Below are 16,290 nucleotides of genomic sequence, written 5' to 3'. Positions count from 1 at the left end.
CGATGCCAGATTCAAACAGAAATATACACGGCAGTGAAACTTCTTTTTCACTTCAAATGATTTTTCTCGTCATCTGTAAATGATGTTTGACATTCTCCTTAAGCTCCCTTTATATCTAATGCACTTTTTCTCTTCTGCTTGCAGAATGGATTTTCCTAATTACACTGAAGGGGTGTTTGCCACAAGCAGCAGTGGTAATGACTCCCTGGAGGCCACTAAACCCCCTCCTAGTAAGATCCTGCTAACGCTTACCCTGTCTGTAGTGGCCATCCTGACTACATTCTGCAACTGCCTGGTGATCACAGCTATCGCAGTCACACGCAAGTTGCACCACCCGGCCAACTACCTCATCTGCTCATTAGCAGCGACCGACCTGCTGGTGGCTGTGCTGGTCATGCCCTTTGGTATTATGTATATCCAGAAAGAGACCTGGGGCATGGGCCAGGTGGTGTGTACCATCTGGTTAAGTGTGGATATCACTTGTTGCACATGCTCCATCCTGCACCTTGCTGCCATCGCCATTGACCGATACAGGGCCATTACAGATGCAGTGGAGTATTCACACAAACGCACGGGGGCCAGGGCTGGGGCGATGGTGGCATTGGTGTGGTTCCTGTCTATCCTCATCTCAGTTCCTCCTCTAATCTGGCGGCACTACAGCGGGGATGCCGAGCAGGTAGACCAGTGCATCATGATGCACCATCACATGGCCTTCACCTTATACTCTACCCTTGGAGCGTTCTACATCCCTCTAATGCTCATACTCATCCTCTACTACAAGATATACCGTGCCGCTCAGACCCTGTATATGCGCAGGGAGGCCAGCCGAGCCAGCCGCTATTCAAGTGTGACCAATGGGAGCATGATCCCCTCATCCTACCCTGCTGGAGATGGCAACGAGGATAGGGGAGCCCAAAGTCCGGAGCCCATAAGCCCTCCAGAAAAGTCTTTCTCTGAACCCTCAACTGAGGAGCCTCCACGTGAACGGGTGCGTAAATCTAAGGCTTTCCAGGGCAAGTCGCGCCGGCATGAGTCACGTAGTGAGTCACGTAGTGAGTCACGTCGGAGCCAGTTTTACCAAGGTCCACGGATCTCAGGCTCACGGGAGCGCAAAGCAGCATCAATGTTGGGGTTGATAATAGGGGCATTCGTCATCTGTTGGCTGCCATTTTTTGTCAAGGAGGTGATTGTCAACACCTGCAGTGAGTGCAGTACTTCGATGGAGATGGCTGACTTCCTGACGTGGTTGGGCTACGTCAACTCGCTAATCAATCCTCTCATCTACACTATCTTTAATGAAGACTTCAAAAAAGCTTTCCAAAGACTTGTTAGGTGCAGTCATTACCTCTGATGGTAACAATTGCACATGATCACACCCATACACCCCAACACATGCCCATGAAACAAACTATGGAGATCGGAGAGAACTGATCAAATACTGACTGAATCTACCTGAGAGACACTAAGGATGACCTCCATTTCCAGAACATCTGCCATGCACTCCAACAGCCAGAATGGCACCAGCTCAGCCATGAGCTTGCAGCAAAGTTCCATATTGAAGTCCAAGTCCTGCTATTGATGGAAATGCTTTCATTGATCTTAATTGTTGTGATGGAAAGGACAGTGACATGTTGGTTTTTTGGAAATGGGCCATTGCTGACCTTTTTGAGGGCTGGGTTCTGATCATTAGTGATCAGCCCCATTAACAGGCCTTGAGATAGCTGGCCATTACCGCTTTTTCATCTAATGACCTCCCTTCTATCTCGTCCAAGCTGCCAGCTAACATGTGTAAAATACCACAGCATACCAATTTGTGATTTCATGGGGCCATGGCGTTTCAGAGGGTGACCTTTATCCGATTGACTGTCGCAATGATTATTAACATTGTTGTGATATGTACTCAGAAAACTCTCCCAACAAATATAAGTTATACATTTGTAAATTTTTGAAGTTTATGTCTGTTATTGGCAAATGATACCAGCTTGATTCACTAGGCCATCTGATAGCAAAGGGTTATCAGCTGGCTTTCATAGATCTCAGAATGCTGAACTAAACAAACCATGTTTTAAAGGTTTCGCTAAGAATGCCCTTAATGTAAATAAACTGTTATATGATCCTGGACCAAATTATACTATTATAAGCACTTTCTGAATTTTACAACAAAGAATATTTGGGGACCAAAATTAAAATGAGCTTTCTTCAACTTTCACAACAAAATGTTTTTCAGAGATGGTTTAAGGTATTGGTGTAAATGTTTTTTAAGACACTGCCACTTTATTTTATGTTTCGCACACTTTTTAATTTCCTTTATGTTATTTTGTGGGGTAATTATTCATTCATTTTTCACAAGAATCTCTTTTGGAGCTATTAAACACCCCTTCTCATCTCACTCCCACCATAGGCAGCATTATAGGTCAATTATTGTGAGAACCACCAGTGTAGAAATCCTCATTACATTAATCCCACTCGAGTACTTGGAAAACAACTACTATTTCTTTACTGCCTGCAAGAGGGCACACGATAAATTGATGGAAATACTGTGGATGAGTCATGTGTGCGGGTGTACTGAATGCCAGGAAGATAATAGAAAGTGTGTCCTACATGTACATACATCTCATACAGTATGACCAGTATTTGTATACTGTTTATTTCTTTGTCTCCCACTGTCTTATTCAATAATAAAAAGCCCACATATGAATGATGTTCCCCTGTTATTCTTATAGATATATTTCTGGATTTGGTACATGAGTTATACAGTATATGCATGGATTGAATGAATGAATGAAAACATGATGTTTAGGGTCATAGTCTTGGAGCAAGGGTTAGCGCAGACCCAAACATAAAGAAAAAAAACAAACATTAAATATTCCAACATCAGCCTGATCACACACAATTCAATACATATTCTTTATAACGTTTCTGCTTACACAAATGCACCCTATAAATGAATAGGTCGAGTCAAATCCTGTGCTAGACCACTTTTAGGGGAATTAATGTTGTAGCTGAATAATAATTTTAATGTGGGAATTAATGCTGATCACATACTGATCAGGGTTGATGATATACTGCAAACCAACATTTCAGTTAGCTGATTGTTAGAGTAAATGTGAAGGGATGTTTCGATATCTCTGTGTTATGGCGCCCCATTGTGGCTGCTGGAAACAGTGCAGCCTTTTTGTAGCTGCTTCAGCATAACATTTATTAATCTGGAAATGTTGTCTAATGTAGCCTTATCAATCAAACAAATTACATTTATAGAATAGAAAGTCTGCATTTATGTGCAATTATTACTTTGTGTCAACATTTTCAGGGAAAACATATTCTTGCTTATTATAAAACGTACACACACATATTCTATAAGAGAACAACAAACCAGAAACTAAATGCCTATAAAATACAACAATTTTGGCTATTCGTGTAAAAATGCCTCATAAAATCGGGCTTTAAAATTAAGGCGAAAGGCGTGTTTCATGGAGAAGAAAATATTTAGAACAAAGTCAAACTTTCATCTCTTCTACATTGTTTGTTCAAGATTAGACACAATTGTTCACCAAAATACTTGGGTATGTACATTCTAACCACCTTACTTGTTATAGAAAATAAAAGTGAAATATGTATTTGATCAGTGTGAAATGACTAGACAGAGCAATTAAATGACTAGTAAATGTCAATTAAGACCTCTGAAAGTTGAACTGCTATCCTATCCGATTAAAACATACTTACCCAAGTTTGCTCATTGGTCGCGTCTCGTTAATTTGGATTTAATCGTGATAGCGCCATAACAGTCTGAAGTGTGAACGAAAAACATACATTAAACAAATCTAGTGTTAAAAATGGACAGCATCACCCTGTGTTGACTTACCTCAAACAAGTGGCCTATCTTTGTTCAATACAATCAAGCAAGTTTCACCTCTCAGCAAGTTGATGCTTATGGCCAAAACACATGAGCTCAAAGTTCAATAAAGTAACAAAGATATTCTGAAGAAAATATATATGGGGCCCCTAGCTCACACATGCACTCTAACTTGTCAGGTCCCTACCATGGATGTATTGTATAATGCGGCTAAGTCCTTGATTGAAAGTATTTTCACTTTCTAAGCGCTGCAGCAAACTCCGCTTGTCATGTTAATATTCCCAAAAATATTGATCAATGTTTAAATCTGCATTAAACGTGGTTTAAGAGTATTGTTTACTCTTTTAACCTCTATGCATAGAGGTCACTACAATGGACAGCTATTCAAAAGGTGTTTTCTTGTATATTATGCATTGTTTTTTTGTGCATAGTTGCACCATCAGCCACTACATAGGACCCTATTGCATCATCCCATACACTGCCACTCAGTGCCAAGTCAGTGTAAGTGCATGATACATGTCTCTAAACCAAGATGGACGACAGAAAGCCACATGGCAAGTCACCCATCTATATCTTGCCAATCCTTTTATGGAAAGCGTCCCCTGCAGGTATAACACATGTGGTGACATCAAGTAACAACTAAGGAATCATATCATTCATAAATGATCAAAGTATTGATTTTATGTTTGCAGGAAATCGTGATTAACCACCTGTCCACTACAGTGGACGTCATGCATCACTGGCTATATTTCAACTACAATTCATACTGGTACTGCTGCTGATGTTCCCAGGGCCGTCCCTCCCTACAGGCAGATCATGCAGACTGTGTGGGGCCTCACCTTGTGGAGGGGGCCACACCTTGCGGAGGGGGGCCTCATCTGAGGCGCACCTATGCGCTTATGTGGCGCAATTAGGGTGGCGCGGCACGGTTTCGCCGCTGTGAGGCTCCACTATAGCACTCATCAAATAACTGTGCATGAGGCCTTTAATTGGCCCCTAGCCCTGGTTATTCTTGAAAATACTTCATCTGCAATATCTTTTTGGGCCGTAAATCAATATACTTATGTTATTATAATGTAATTTTAAGTTTGCACATCTTTATTTATCATTTTTTCAAAATGTACATCTCTTCATCCATCCATCCATCTTCTCCCGCTTATCCGTGGTCGGGTCGCGGGGGTAGCAGTTCCAGCAGAGAGCCCCAAACTTTCTTTTCCCTGGCGACATCAACCAGCTCTGACTGGGGGATCCCAAGGCGCTCCCAGGCCAGCGAAGAGATATAATCCCTCCACCTGGTCCTAGGTCTACCCCTTGGTCTCTTCCCAGCTGGACGTGCCTGGAACACCTCCCTAGGGAGGCGCCCAGGTGGCATCCTAACTAGGTGCCCGAACCACCTCAACTGGCTTCTTTCGACGCGAAGGAGGAGCGGCTCAACTCCGAGTCCCTCCCTGATGACCGAACTTCTCACCTTATCTCTAAGGGAGACACCAGCCACCCGGCGGAGGAAACCCATCTCGGCCGCTTGTATCCGCGATCTCGTTCTTTCGGTCATGACCCATCCTTCATGACCATAGGTGAGGGTAGGAACGAAAATGGCCCGGTAGACAGAGAGCTTTGCCTTCCGGCTCAGCTCCCTTTTCGTCACAACGGTGCGGTAAAGCGACTGCAATACCGCTCCCGCTGCTCCGATTCTCCGGCCCATCTCACGCTCCATTGATCCCTCACTCGAGAACAAGACCCCGAGATACTTGAACTCCTTCACTTGGGGTAAGGACTCATCTCTTCAATTCAATTCAAACTCTGGACGCATACTGTCCACCTGAGTGGACATAAAAATGTCTTTTAAAAAACTAGTTCAAAGTTCAAATCTTATTTTTCATGCCCCAAGAGCAATAATAACACTTAGTAAAAAAATCCTGACTGAGGCTTTCATAATTCATGCATGAAAGGGTTAAAAAACATTCATCTGTACGCACGTATTTATGACTGGGTTGCCAGGTTGCAGATGCTTTTGCCGTGAGCAGAAAGGATGCTACCTTACAAACCTGGCAACTTGGGCTATGCGCTGGATACAGCAGACAGTATGGCGGAATGCGAGAGTGATTTGGAAACAGAAGGGCTTGAATTAGCTCTGGACACATTGTGTGGAAGACACTGCAGCAACCAGTTGTCTCTGAAGAGCAAAGACTATTGCTCTGAGTTTTGTGAGGTGAGTTAAACTCAATTGTGTTAAATGGTCTCCATAGTCTGCGTTTGTTTATTGCTAACGCTAACTAGCTATGCTAGCTAACATTAGCCCCCAAAGTAGCTCTGTTTATTGTGTAGCTAAGTTGTGTTTCTAAGACTGTTATATAGCCCTCCCGAAACACACATACCTGATTACCTAAGTATAGATACATATATACTGTGTTACTGGAAAGGTAACTCCATATGGTTCCCATGTTTCTCGAGTTATCTGCCTGCATTTATTAATGCTTCGCTTCATAGCTAACGCAGTCAGAGCAGAGCGTATCTATGTTTCCAGAATCCTATGTTCCCCTCTTTAATATCTTCATGATTTGACACATTACAAATACCTTTCTAATGTTGTTAAGTTCTGAACGATATACATTTGGCTGAGTCAAACGTTGAATTCACCAGCCATAAGCCTGACAGTCACTCATGTATCAACAGTAAACTTAGTTTACACACTATTTACAAAGCTGCCTTGCTTAGGACTCTAAACTGTGAAATCAAATGTACGCCTTGTCATGCGTTTGTCAGGTTTTAGCCTTGCTTATACACTGATCTTATCCAAATTCCTCATATGATTGGCCGACATTTCCTAGGGGTTTATCTAAGATCGAGATATTTCACACATGTTGTACACAAGGATAATTATATTTCAATTGACAATAATTCTTACTACTGCTTTGGTATGGATACAATATTGAATACTTATTCTATGTATAACACGGTATATATTGTCATGATTTATTCCATATATTGAACCTCCTTGATTTGTTAGACAGATACCTTTAATGTACCACACACCCAAGTGACTATCTTTAATGTATTTCTACAGCTTTCTCCTTGGTTAAACAAATAAGACCAACATTGAACCTATTGGATTTTTGGCACTTTAAGAAAGTCATATTTTAAAATAATTGAAATGAAATGTGGATTGTTCACTACTATGTCATGCACTCAAAGCCTTGCTGTCATAATCAACTAAAGCTACAATAGATTATAATACATAAAGTGCATAATGTCTCATATTTCTACATTTCTGTCTTCTGTATGCACAGTTGGTTGAGGAGTACACAGGGCAATGGCAGGTTCCTCTCCCTCAGCTGAAGGTGCTGCGGACCGCACTCTGCAGCTTCACCAAAGCCACTGCTGCCTTCCCTGAGGACTGTCAGCACGTCCACTATGTTCTCAGCAGTATGGCCTTGTAAGTACTGTGTTACATGTCAGAGTGGCAAACATGCATACTGGGGAATTCTTAGCCTACACTTTGAATATGCTCACCCGTAATCTAAAAACTAGACCATATACTCTTGTAGGGCTGCACGATATTGGAAAAAACTGACATTGCGATTTGCTGCGATATATATATTTATTCCGCAAACCATCCTTTTTTGAACTTTAATGCTATACAATTGGTATTTTTTTAACTATATTTTACCAGATGAAGGATTTTAGTCACGGACGTCTGGATCTTAAGTTATCAGAGCAACAAGCTGAGCTAGCTCGGTTAGCAGCGCCGAACTGCACTGGAGAAACACATGAAACTACTTTATTCAGCGTTTTTACCTTTAATCACCGGGTCCGTTTGTTTTGGAGAGTTGATTGTGATTGGTGGTTTGCTGTGCATGCAGAGCCTGCATGTCACTCACTCAAGTACCCCTGACATGAGAGCCGCGCAAGTTTTCCTTTTGTAGCAAGCAGCAAAATAATTGTAACATGACGTGTTTGAGTTAATTTGCCTACTTAATATCGCACGTCCTAAAGATTTTTTTTATTTTAAATCGTCACGTCCTGTGATGTGATTATCGTGCATGTGCATATTGCGGTTATCATCACGACATGCTATATCGTGCAGCCCTATACTCTTGTGAACATGACAACCTTGTTTGCTAGCAAAATGCTGGACCACACCTTTTTAAATACATTGTCCCAGTGCTAAAGTATACTAATGTTATGTTTTCTGTCTAATTTGGCAAACCAGTAGAAACCTAATAGCGTTTTGCTTGGATCCGCTGTTAGTATTGTAACATCAATGTCGTCGTCATTTGCTCTCTGACAGTAGCACTTGCAGAGAACACAACTGCTAAGGGTTTTGTAATTATCTGACATGTTCCTCTCATTGTCTTGCAGGAGCTTTTTTGAACTGATGCTGTTTTTCAGCAAAGAAGAATTTGTAGAAGAGCCTTTAAAAGACATCCTTGACTCCTTTCAGGTGAAAAAACACTTTCAATACCTTGTTTTCTAATTCCCACAACTCTTTTTTAATACCTATATTCATATCTACCGTTTGTTAGTTGTGAGTGTTCATTAAAAGTTCCCAGCCCCTATCCAACAGCCAATTGTACCCCCCTGTTTTAAAATAAGACAACGTCTAACTCAGTGTTTGCTACTAGTTGTAACTTTGGTTGTTTTTAGTAAGGTTTTTGTGTTTAACGTGTCATTTTACCTCTCTTTGCAGCAGTGCCACTGTCAGCTCCTGAGGCACAGGAACAGCTACCTTCAGCATGTAAAGCTCATCATCAAAGCCGGAGGCCCGTGGGAAAACCCAGTGCTGCAAGGAATCCTGAAGGAGGCCCACTTTCCACCACAACAGGGTGGGCTCCTGTCCGTTTCTAATAGCTAATATAGCATACACACAGATAACACTGCATTATCAAGGAGGTCAGCCCACTCCTGTGAGCAGACTTACCGATGTTGTTTGATCAACAAGCATCATGGGTTTAATGGAGAGGTACAGGTAGAAGAGAAGAGGTGAGCAAACAGCTTTGTGGAGTAGCAGTGCTGATTGACAGGGGGCGTGAGATGTTGTGTGATCGACTCTCCTTCCTGTCAATCAGATACACTCACTTACTTTCAAAGGTCTAGTTTTAGCAAAGCTAGTAATTGATGATAAGCTGTTTATTAAAATGTGGTTGTTTCATACTTAACAAATAATTTCCCTAAGACTTTACGGTATATTACAACAACTTTGCCAGTATAGAATTCTAACAACACCAACATGACCCCAAGCAAACACCTAAATGTCCTTTGTCACATATCATTGTGATTTTCCTCCAATGCAGTTGAGGACTACTTAAGCTCAGAGTTGGCAGTATTCTTTGAGCTGCGGATTCGCTACCTGCTGGCCTGTGAACGAATGCAAGAGGCCATGGCTCTGGCTAAAAGCTGCCTGGAAAATCTCGAGGCTGGAAAGCATCTGTACTTCCATCAGGCCTACCTGACCTGCCTCTACAAGGCCTCATTGCACGAGCACCTTCACAAGGAGGTAAGAGACAGGAAGTCATAATGGGATTTAGATCAAAGCGCATCGCAAGATCTCTAATAGTTGGACTATGATAGTATTAAATAATCTGATATATATAAATCAACCAGTAATAATCTGACAAATAATTCAAACCCAACAAATGTTTATGATGCTGTATAAAAATAATATGTGTTAACATTGTGTGATTTAGGTTAATCAATGTTTTTATTATAAGCAGCCAGTTGAACAGATGATTCTTGTATCCATAGTTGTTTGTAATTCGCTTTGAATAAGTTTGCGTTTGGTGTATTTTTCTAAGCATGTGCTCCTACATATTCCTCTTCAGATGGCGGAGATAGATGGCCGCGATGCAGTGGAGATCATCTGCAACACAGAGAGCATGGAGAAAGACGAGCTCCTGTTGTCGCTGTGTAAAGCTTTCCTTACCCAGCAGCTACACAATGGAGACATGTATTACATCTGGTAAGAATGGCTTTAATACATCACTCGAACACCGGACTATGATTATGATACACTTCTGTCATTCCCCCAGCGTTTATGATACATCCTGGAGCTGGTGTCAGGGTGCACAGATTGCTGAAATAGGAATAGCTAGGAAAAGAGTTTGTTTAATTAAAATAGAACTGATATATTTTGCTCGCCATGCGCTTCCTCCTGCAGGGACCTGGTGTTCATCTGGAGCAGGTTGCATCTCCGGGCCCATCCCTCCGGACATGGCTTTCTGGCCGAGTGCTTGCAGTTAGCTTCTTCCGCTACTAACGTCAGAGCCATCTTCCCCTTCATCAAACTGGTCACAACAGAGGTGAGACTCACATCACAGCATCACCTTTTTACCATGTTGTGTTTCTCAGGACAAACGAAAAGAAAAAATGTCGCATCTTCCGTTTTCTGTAATTAAGTCGAAATGAAAAAGTCTTAATCGTTTGATGCTCTTATCTACCATGTCATCTTGTTCAACCACTCGTTTTCCTTTGGATAGCTGGGAGTGGAAAGCGTCCAGGTGTGTGTGGAGCTTTGTGCCAGGGCCCTGCGGCTGGCTGACATGCAGGCTGACAGTGTGACCCGCTCTCTTGCCTGCAAGACCATCGCCTTCCTGCTGCCTCACGACCTGGAGATCTGTCGAGCGTGCGCCCTGCTGGTGTTCTGCCAGGAGCGCAGCCTGGAAGCTTACCGAACGGTCTGCCTGCTCTACAATCATCCCGACCAGGAGCCGCATCCCCAAAACAGCCCGGTCCGGACCAGCGTGCGATTCCATATCCTGCAGGTCAGAGGAAGATATATGATCTGCATGTATAGTTATTCTTTATATATAGCATTATAATCTGTGCCTAAAAATGCTGCATCTTTCTTTTCCAGATGCTCAAGGCGCGCCTGTGTTTCGACCCGGAGTTTTGGAACCTCCTGACCATCAGGACTCATTGCTTGGAGTTGATAAGTGACAACGTCATGAAGGCTGCTGTTCTCAGTGAGATGAAGGAGGAAGAAGAGGAGGAGGAAAACAGGGAAGAGTTGTTCATAAATAAGTGTATAAACCAATCATGCAGTCCAGGTTTAAATCCCTGTCGGTGCACTGAGGCCGCAGAGACTGCTGTTGTGAGCCGAGACCTCCCAGAGGTTCAGGCTGTGGCTGAAGAGACAGAAAAGTGTGTGGCCCCGTCAAATAATAATCTTCTGAAGAGGAGAAAATGGAGAAAAAAGATTGGAAGGAGAAGCCGATCGTTGTCTGACGATGAACCCGAAATTGTAGATGATCCAGAGTTCAAATACAAACTCAAACTCACCTCTGTAGGCAATAAAACGATGTATTCACTAAGACGCAATCAGGTTAAAACGGAAATTTCAGCTTCCGTAAAAGTCCCTCTAAAACCCAAGAGGGAGTATCTTGCTAGGTGTGTGAAGAGCCAAATTCTGAAAAGGAAGGGTCGGAAGAAGCGATGGTTGCAGGGCCTCCCGAGGCTGGAGCAGTTGCAGACCACGGTCAAAGTGAAGGAGAAGGTCATATACAAAGGGAAAAAGCGCGGGCGGAAGCCCTTACAGAAAGTGGAACTCTCATACCCTGATAATGAAATATCCCGTAGAGAGGACGAGTCTGGTTTTGAGGAGATAACTGACACAGAAGACAAAGAGCCGGGCATGCCTCACCTGGAGAATGAACTCGATCAAACGAGCAAACAGGAAGAGAATCAATTTGAGCAGATGGATGACCTCCAGAGGGAAAATGGACTTGAGAAACTTCCAGACTCGGACTGTAAAAGCATTGTCGATGAACACGCCCAAAAGGAATCTCAAACACAGCTTTTTCTTCCTGTTGAACCTGAAGCTGCTGCTCCGGCTGTTGAAGCTGATCCTGAGCTCGATGGTCCTCCCTTATACTTAATGCATTGTCCAATAGAAGCGTTACACAGCTACTCTCTAAAATCCAAAAAGCCTGATGAGGAGAAACCCCCAGAATCCTCGGCACCGGACAAGGTTAATGGCAATACAGAAGAGGAGTCAAAACCCACGGAGGAAACGGACACTGAGGTCAGTTTGTTTTACCCTCTCGGGAATTTCATAATGCAGGCCTTTTCATTTTGGGAAATCACGTTCAGTTGTATTTCTCTTGTGCATTATGCATTAGCAGCAACTTGCTATATTTCTGTGGAATGTGTGTGCTATTCAGGAAGAACACTTACCGATATAAATGAGAACAAGAATGTCATGGCACTCATTCTGTTGTCTCTTTTGTCCAGGTGAAATCCAAGAGGCCATGGAAGGACCGAATGCTGCGTGCTCAACAATACGCCCACTTGATGTACCACTGCAACCTGTGCCACAAGGACTATAAAGGCTTGAATGTCATGAGGCATGCTCTCTCGCACCTTAAGAGTAGGAAACTCAAATGTATACTCTGTGGAAAACGCTTTAAGCAGCTCCCCTTTGCCAAAAAGCATGTCATGGACCACATTGATGAAATGTCCAAACAGAAGAAGCCATGCACTGAGGACGCTCCTGCTGCTAATGGTGTAGCTGCAGAAGATCATGTGGACATTCTGCATCAGGATAAAAACACAACTTCTATTTCCAATGAGGAAACTCCTGAACCCAAACCCGCGGGGAAATCTAAAGTGTCAAGCCTCAAAAGGGAAGATCGAATCATCAGGAACCTGCGCACCCTCATCAAAAAGACAGCTGTGCTTTACAAGAAGTGCAAAAACCCCGACGCTAATATATACAGGCAGGTAGACTTCAAGGACGAGCAGGTAGTCATTCAAGATGGCCTGGTGATCGTGAAGGACCCCTTTGTGGTGGGGAGGGAGAGAGTGGGAGAGGAGGAGAATGGCTTCAGTGTGGACATCACGTACCACCTGTGTCCCTCAGAGACCTGTGACAGAGTCTTCCTGAGGGTCAGCAACACACTAACCAAGCACGCCATCAAATGCCATATCAGCGAAGAGAAGGTGCTGGAGAAGACCTTTGTGTGGGCCAAACACAAGTGCTCCATATGCCTCAGGTAAGAAAGGCTCGTAGGTTAACATCTAACATTTCCCAAAGCTACAGCTAGTGGCAATGTAAATCAGGGATGGTGAAAACTGACTTGTTAAGTGAATTTATATAGACATCAACCACATGAGCAAATGTATGTTGCCTTCCGGACTTAAAGTAGCAGTTCACCCCAAAATCTATTTGTTTTATTTTTGCTCTTACTTGTAAAGCTACGTATCAATCTAAAGTTATTTTGGTGTGAATTGCTCAGTGTTGGGGATATCAGTTGTAGCTATGACGGTAACATTAGAACTAAAAGGCAACCGACCAACATGTGCACAAGCAAGCATGCAGCTCCTCGTGGATGAGCGTCTCTTTGTCACTCGTCATCATTATTGAGTTGATTTTGGTAGAAAATGTTTTCTACGTGAAATTGCTCACCGCAAGGTCTGTGATTTATCTTGAGTAACTGGCTCAGAACTTCGGCAAAGAGACGTTGTTGTTGTGTCCTTCAAATAATTAGTTGTGGTTCTTTGAGCTCCTTGATATTTGATGAAACGGGAAGCTCTGTGTCGGAAGTCTCCAACACTCACACCAAAACGGTCTTGATTGATAAGTAGCAATAAACGTAAAATATGTATGTTTGATTTTGGGGTTTGGTACTTTTTAGGATACCAGACTATTATAATATTAATAATACAGGATCACAACCGTTATTTTTTAAATGTTACAATTTTCTCAACATTTAAAAAAAAAAATGTTTAGTTTATCTTTATTTTTTTTAACAATATTTCGTATGATCCTGACTGTGCTCCCCCCCCACAGGCAGATCCAGTTTGTGCAGCACTATAAGGACCACATGAAGCTCCACGACACCACGCTGCTGCACTTCTGCTACCATCAGGGCTGTGAGCAGCGCTTCCCTTCACAGCAGGAACTAAAGGGCCACGTCATCACCCATAAGCCCTTCAGCCCTCAATGTCCATTCTCAGACTGTGAGAAGCTGTTCTCAAGCATTACAGGGCTCCATGAGCACGAATGGAGACACTACATCCCAGCGCCTCAGAAAGATGAGCTGGGACCCGGCAGACAGATGCAGCAAAGTGCTGAAGCCCCCTGGAAGCAGAGGGTGAAAGTAGAGGAGCTGTGGCTGCAGAGTAAAAAGGGGAAGAGGAAGGCCTCTAAAGTCGAGGGTTCCAGAGAAATTCAAACTGAAGGTCAGCACTGTAAAACTAACTTCCCAGACGACTATCAGCCGGATAACTGCCCAGAGAAAACAGTCAGTCATGAGCCTATCTGCAACACTAAATCCACCATCAACGGACATGAGCAGGAGACGAGGAGGACAGAAGGAAAGAAGTCCACTCCAAAGAAGAGCCGTCGGAAAAGAGTGCACGCCGAGGTGGACCCGTTGAACGTCAAAGACCTGGAGGACTTGGCCACTTTGTCCGAGGCAGTCCAGCAGGCAATAGGAGAGCCGCACATCACCGAGCACAAAAGTTTCAAACCAGAAGACCCCGCCACTTCCGTCAAAGCCCCCTTCATCCGGCCACCACCCTCCACCTACCTGGATGAAGCCCGGCTCTCCATGCGCAAGAGGAGGGCCCCCAAAGAGGTCGCTCCGAAGAAGAACGCCTACTGGAACATTAAGAAAAATAAGGAGGAGGAGCAGGTGGAGGAGGACGTGCAGAAGGTCAGGCAGCGCTGCGACAAATGTCTCTCCTCTTTCAGCAGCGTGGAGGAACTCCAGAAACACCAAGCCCTCAACACCTGCTCCGCACTCTTTGGCTTCGACTCAGACGATGAAAGTAAGTAGGCTGGATGCAGGGATTCTAACCTGGACGGTAGCATCCCAATGTCTCCTCAACAAAAGTCAATGGGACTATGCAATTGGATTTTGTATTGTGACAAACAAATAATTATAATACATACACATATTTTTCCAAGCAGGAAACTCCGCACGTATCAACAACACTTTTATAATAGCTAACGTTAGGCGATAAACGGACTACTTCCTGGAAATATAGCTTTGCGTCACCACTGCTCAGCTAAAGGCAGACTTGTTTTTGCCCGTGATGACGCTTAGTAGTCGGCAGTATCCGCAGTCTGTATGACTCATAGAAGCTTTAGACATTCACCTGTAGGGTATTAACTCACTTATTTGTTGTCCTAGATTAGAACATAACATGAACATTTCTTAAGCTTGCGTTCACCACACATCTTATTCCAGACGTCTAACCAAGGGAACAGAAGTGCTGAACTCATTTCTGGGTTTTAGGACTACATGAACCACTGGATGACCTTTGTTTTATTTGTTTAGGTTAGTAATGACTGAAGGAGCTGTAACCATGGTGACCACTCTACTCTGCCACCGGGCTCAGGGCTAGCATCAAGATGGAGGAAGACTCTCATAATACTACAGTACTCGAAAGAAAGAGGAGATTTGTGCCAAAATAGCTAATTTGGGGATTTGTATTTCTCTTTAACTGATTAAACCTTTTCAAAGCAATATTTTGCATAGTTAAAACTATATTTTAACATATTGTTTTCAACATATCATATAAGTATATATATATAAAACAAACTAAACCTGTGATAGTTACCATGTTTTCACTTTCCTCTTCAAACAAATACTATGTTGGTTACTGCATTTGTTTATTCCACCAACAGAAGGCCAATAGTTGAAGGGTTGTCTTTTGCTTGTCTTTCAGTTTGACCCGTTAACACTATCAGGTGAATGTCCCTGTCGCTCATATACTGGTTAGTGAGCCTGAAAAAATGTATTCGAACCACTTGTTCAGGTAGTTTTAATTTAAATATATTGTTTTACTCACTTCACTAAGCCTTTATTCGATCAAGTGGATTTAAAATGTGCTTTTGATTTGAATCAAAGGGACAACTATGATTTACTTTACACTGTGAAGAAAAAAGGCAGGCATTAAGAATCTGGCTTAGAATATGTTTTCTCTTCCTGACAGCACTTGAATTAATTTCCTTTAATGGCTTCAGCTCTTGATTTGAACCTTTTATGCATTTACATGCAGTATATCATGAGCAGTATATTTTACTCTAGTATCAAACCGCAAATGGATGGAAAGATGAAATGTGTTTGTTCAATGACTGTCTTCCAATAATGCACTGGTTTGAGCTTTGGTAAAAAGTGTCACTAATGATGACAACAGATATGTGGTGGTTGTACATCTATACTGTTAAACAGTATTTATTTCTAAATAAATCCTCAAAAGTAACTTTTGAAACTAAGGAGGATGTAGGATTTCCCAACAAGTCTTCTGACAACAGGAGTCTATTAAAATGTCTGAAACCCTGTTATGCCTTTGTAAAGTCACACTATTATTCTGTACAATACGACACATTTATAACTTTAGTGCCATGAACAAATCCGTTTTGCACTGTCGGTAGAGATACAATTTAAAATCTGTTCACTTTGAATTTATTTTTTGATTCAGTTTAACCCCAT

At 42.7% G+C, this 16,290-nt stretch overlaps 2 protein-coding genes across 2 annotated transcripts in view; both read left to right on the top strand.

Annotated features, from left to right (window-relative positions):
* htr1fa (5-hydroxytryptamine (serotonin) receptor 1Fa) overlaps nt 1–2,698 on the top strand; it is a 28,624-nt gene extending 25,926 nt beyond the window's left edge. The window contains exon 3 of the mRNA XM_034109495.1: nt 145–2,698. Within this exon, the coding sequence (XP_033965386.1) occupies nt 146–1,351 (1,206 nt within the window). The 5' untranslated portion in view covers nt 145 and the 3' untranslated portion in view covers nt 1,352–2,698. The remainder of the gene's footprint in view (nt 1–144) is intronic.
* Nucleotides 2,699–5,570: 2,872 nt separating this feature from the next.
* Nucleotides 5,571–16,142, top strand: znf654 (zinc finger protein 654). The gene is made up of 13 exons (XM_034110213.2): nt 5,571–5,620; nt 5,852–6,062; nt 7,141–7,286; nt 8,213–8,294; nt 8,541–8,676; nt 9,145–9,347; nt 9,673–9,809; nt 10,008–10,149; nt 10,327–10,611; nt 10,704–11,870; nt 12,080–12,840; nt 13,638–14,620; nt 15,133–16,142. Exons 2-13 carry the CDS (start codon nt 5,883–5,885, stop codon nt 15,135–15,137), a joined length of 4,227 nt encoding a protein of 1,408 aa, XP_033966104.1. The 5' UTR covers nt 5,571–5,620; nt 5,852–5,882; the 3' UTR covers nt 15,138–16,142.
* The last annotated feature ends 148 nt before the right edge of the window (nt 16,143–16,290 follow it).

The sequence above is a fragment of the Pseudochaenichthys georgianus genome, chromosome 21 (assembly GCF_902827115.2).
Source record: "Pseudochaenichthys georgianus chromosome 21, fPseGeo1.2, whole genome shotgun sequence".
NCBI lineage: Eukaryota > Metazoa > Chordata > Actinopteri > Perciformes > Channichthyidae > Pseudochaenichthys > Pseudochaenichthys georgianus.
Note: the sequence above shows the minus strand (reverse complement) of the source record. Positions and strands in the feature narration are given on the sequence as shown.

What these genes read in the sequence shown, in the direction of transcription:
- znf654 (XM_034110213.2), top strand. Translation starts at nt 5,883, where the DNA reads ATGCTACCTTACAAACCTGGCAACTTGGGCTATGCGCTGGATACAGCA. An exon ending in ATTGCTCTGAGTTTTGTGAG is followed by an intron (nt 6,063 to 7,140) that starts GTGAGTTAAACT and finishes CTGTATGCACAG; the next exon opens with TTGGTTGAGGAGTACACAGG. An exon ending in GTTCTCAGCAGTATGGCCTT is followed by an intron (nt 7,287 to 8,212) that starts GTAAGTACTGTG and finishes ATTGTCTTGCAG; the next exon opens with GAGCTTTTTTGAACTGATGC.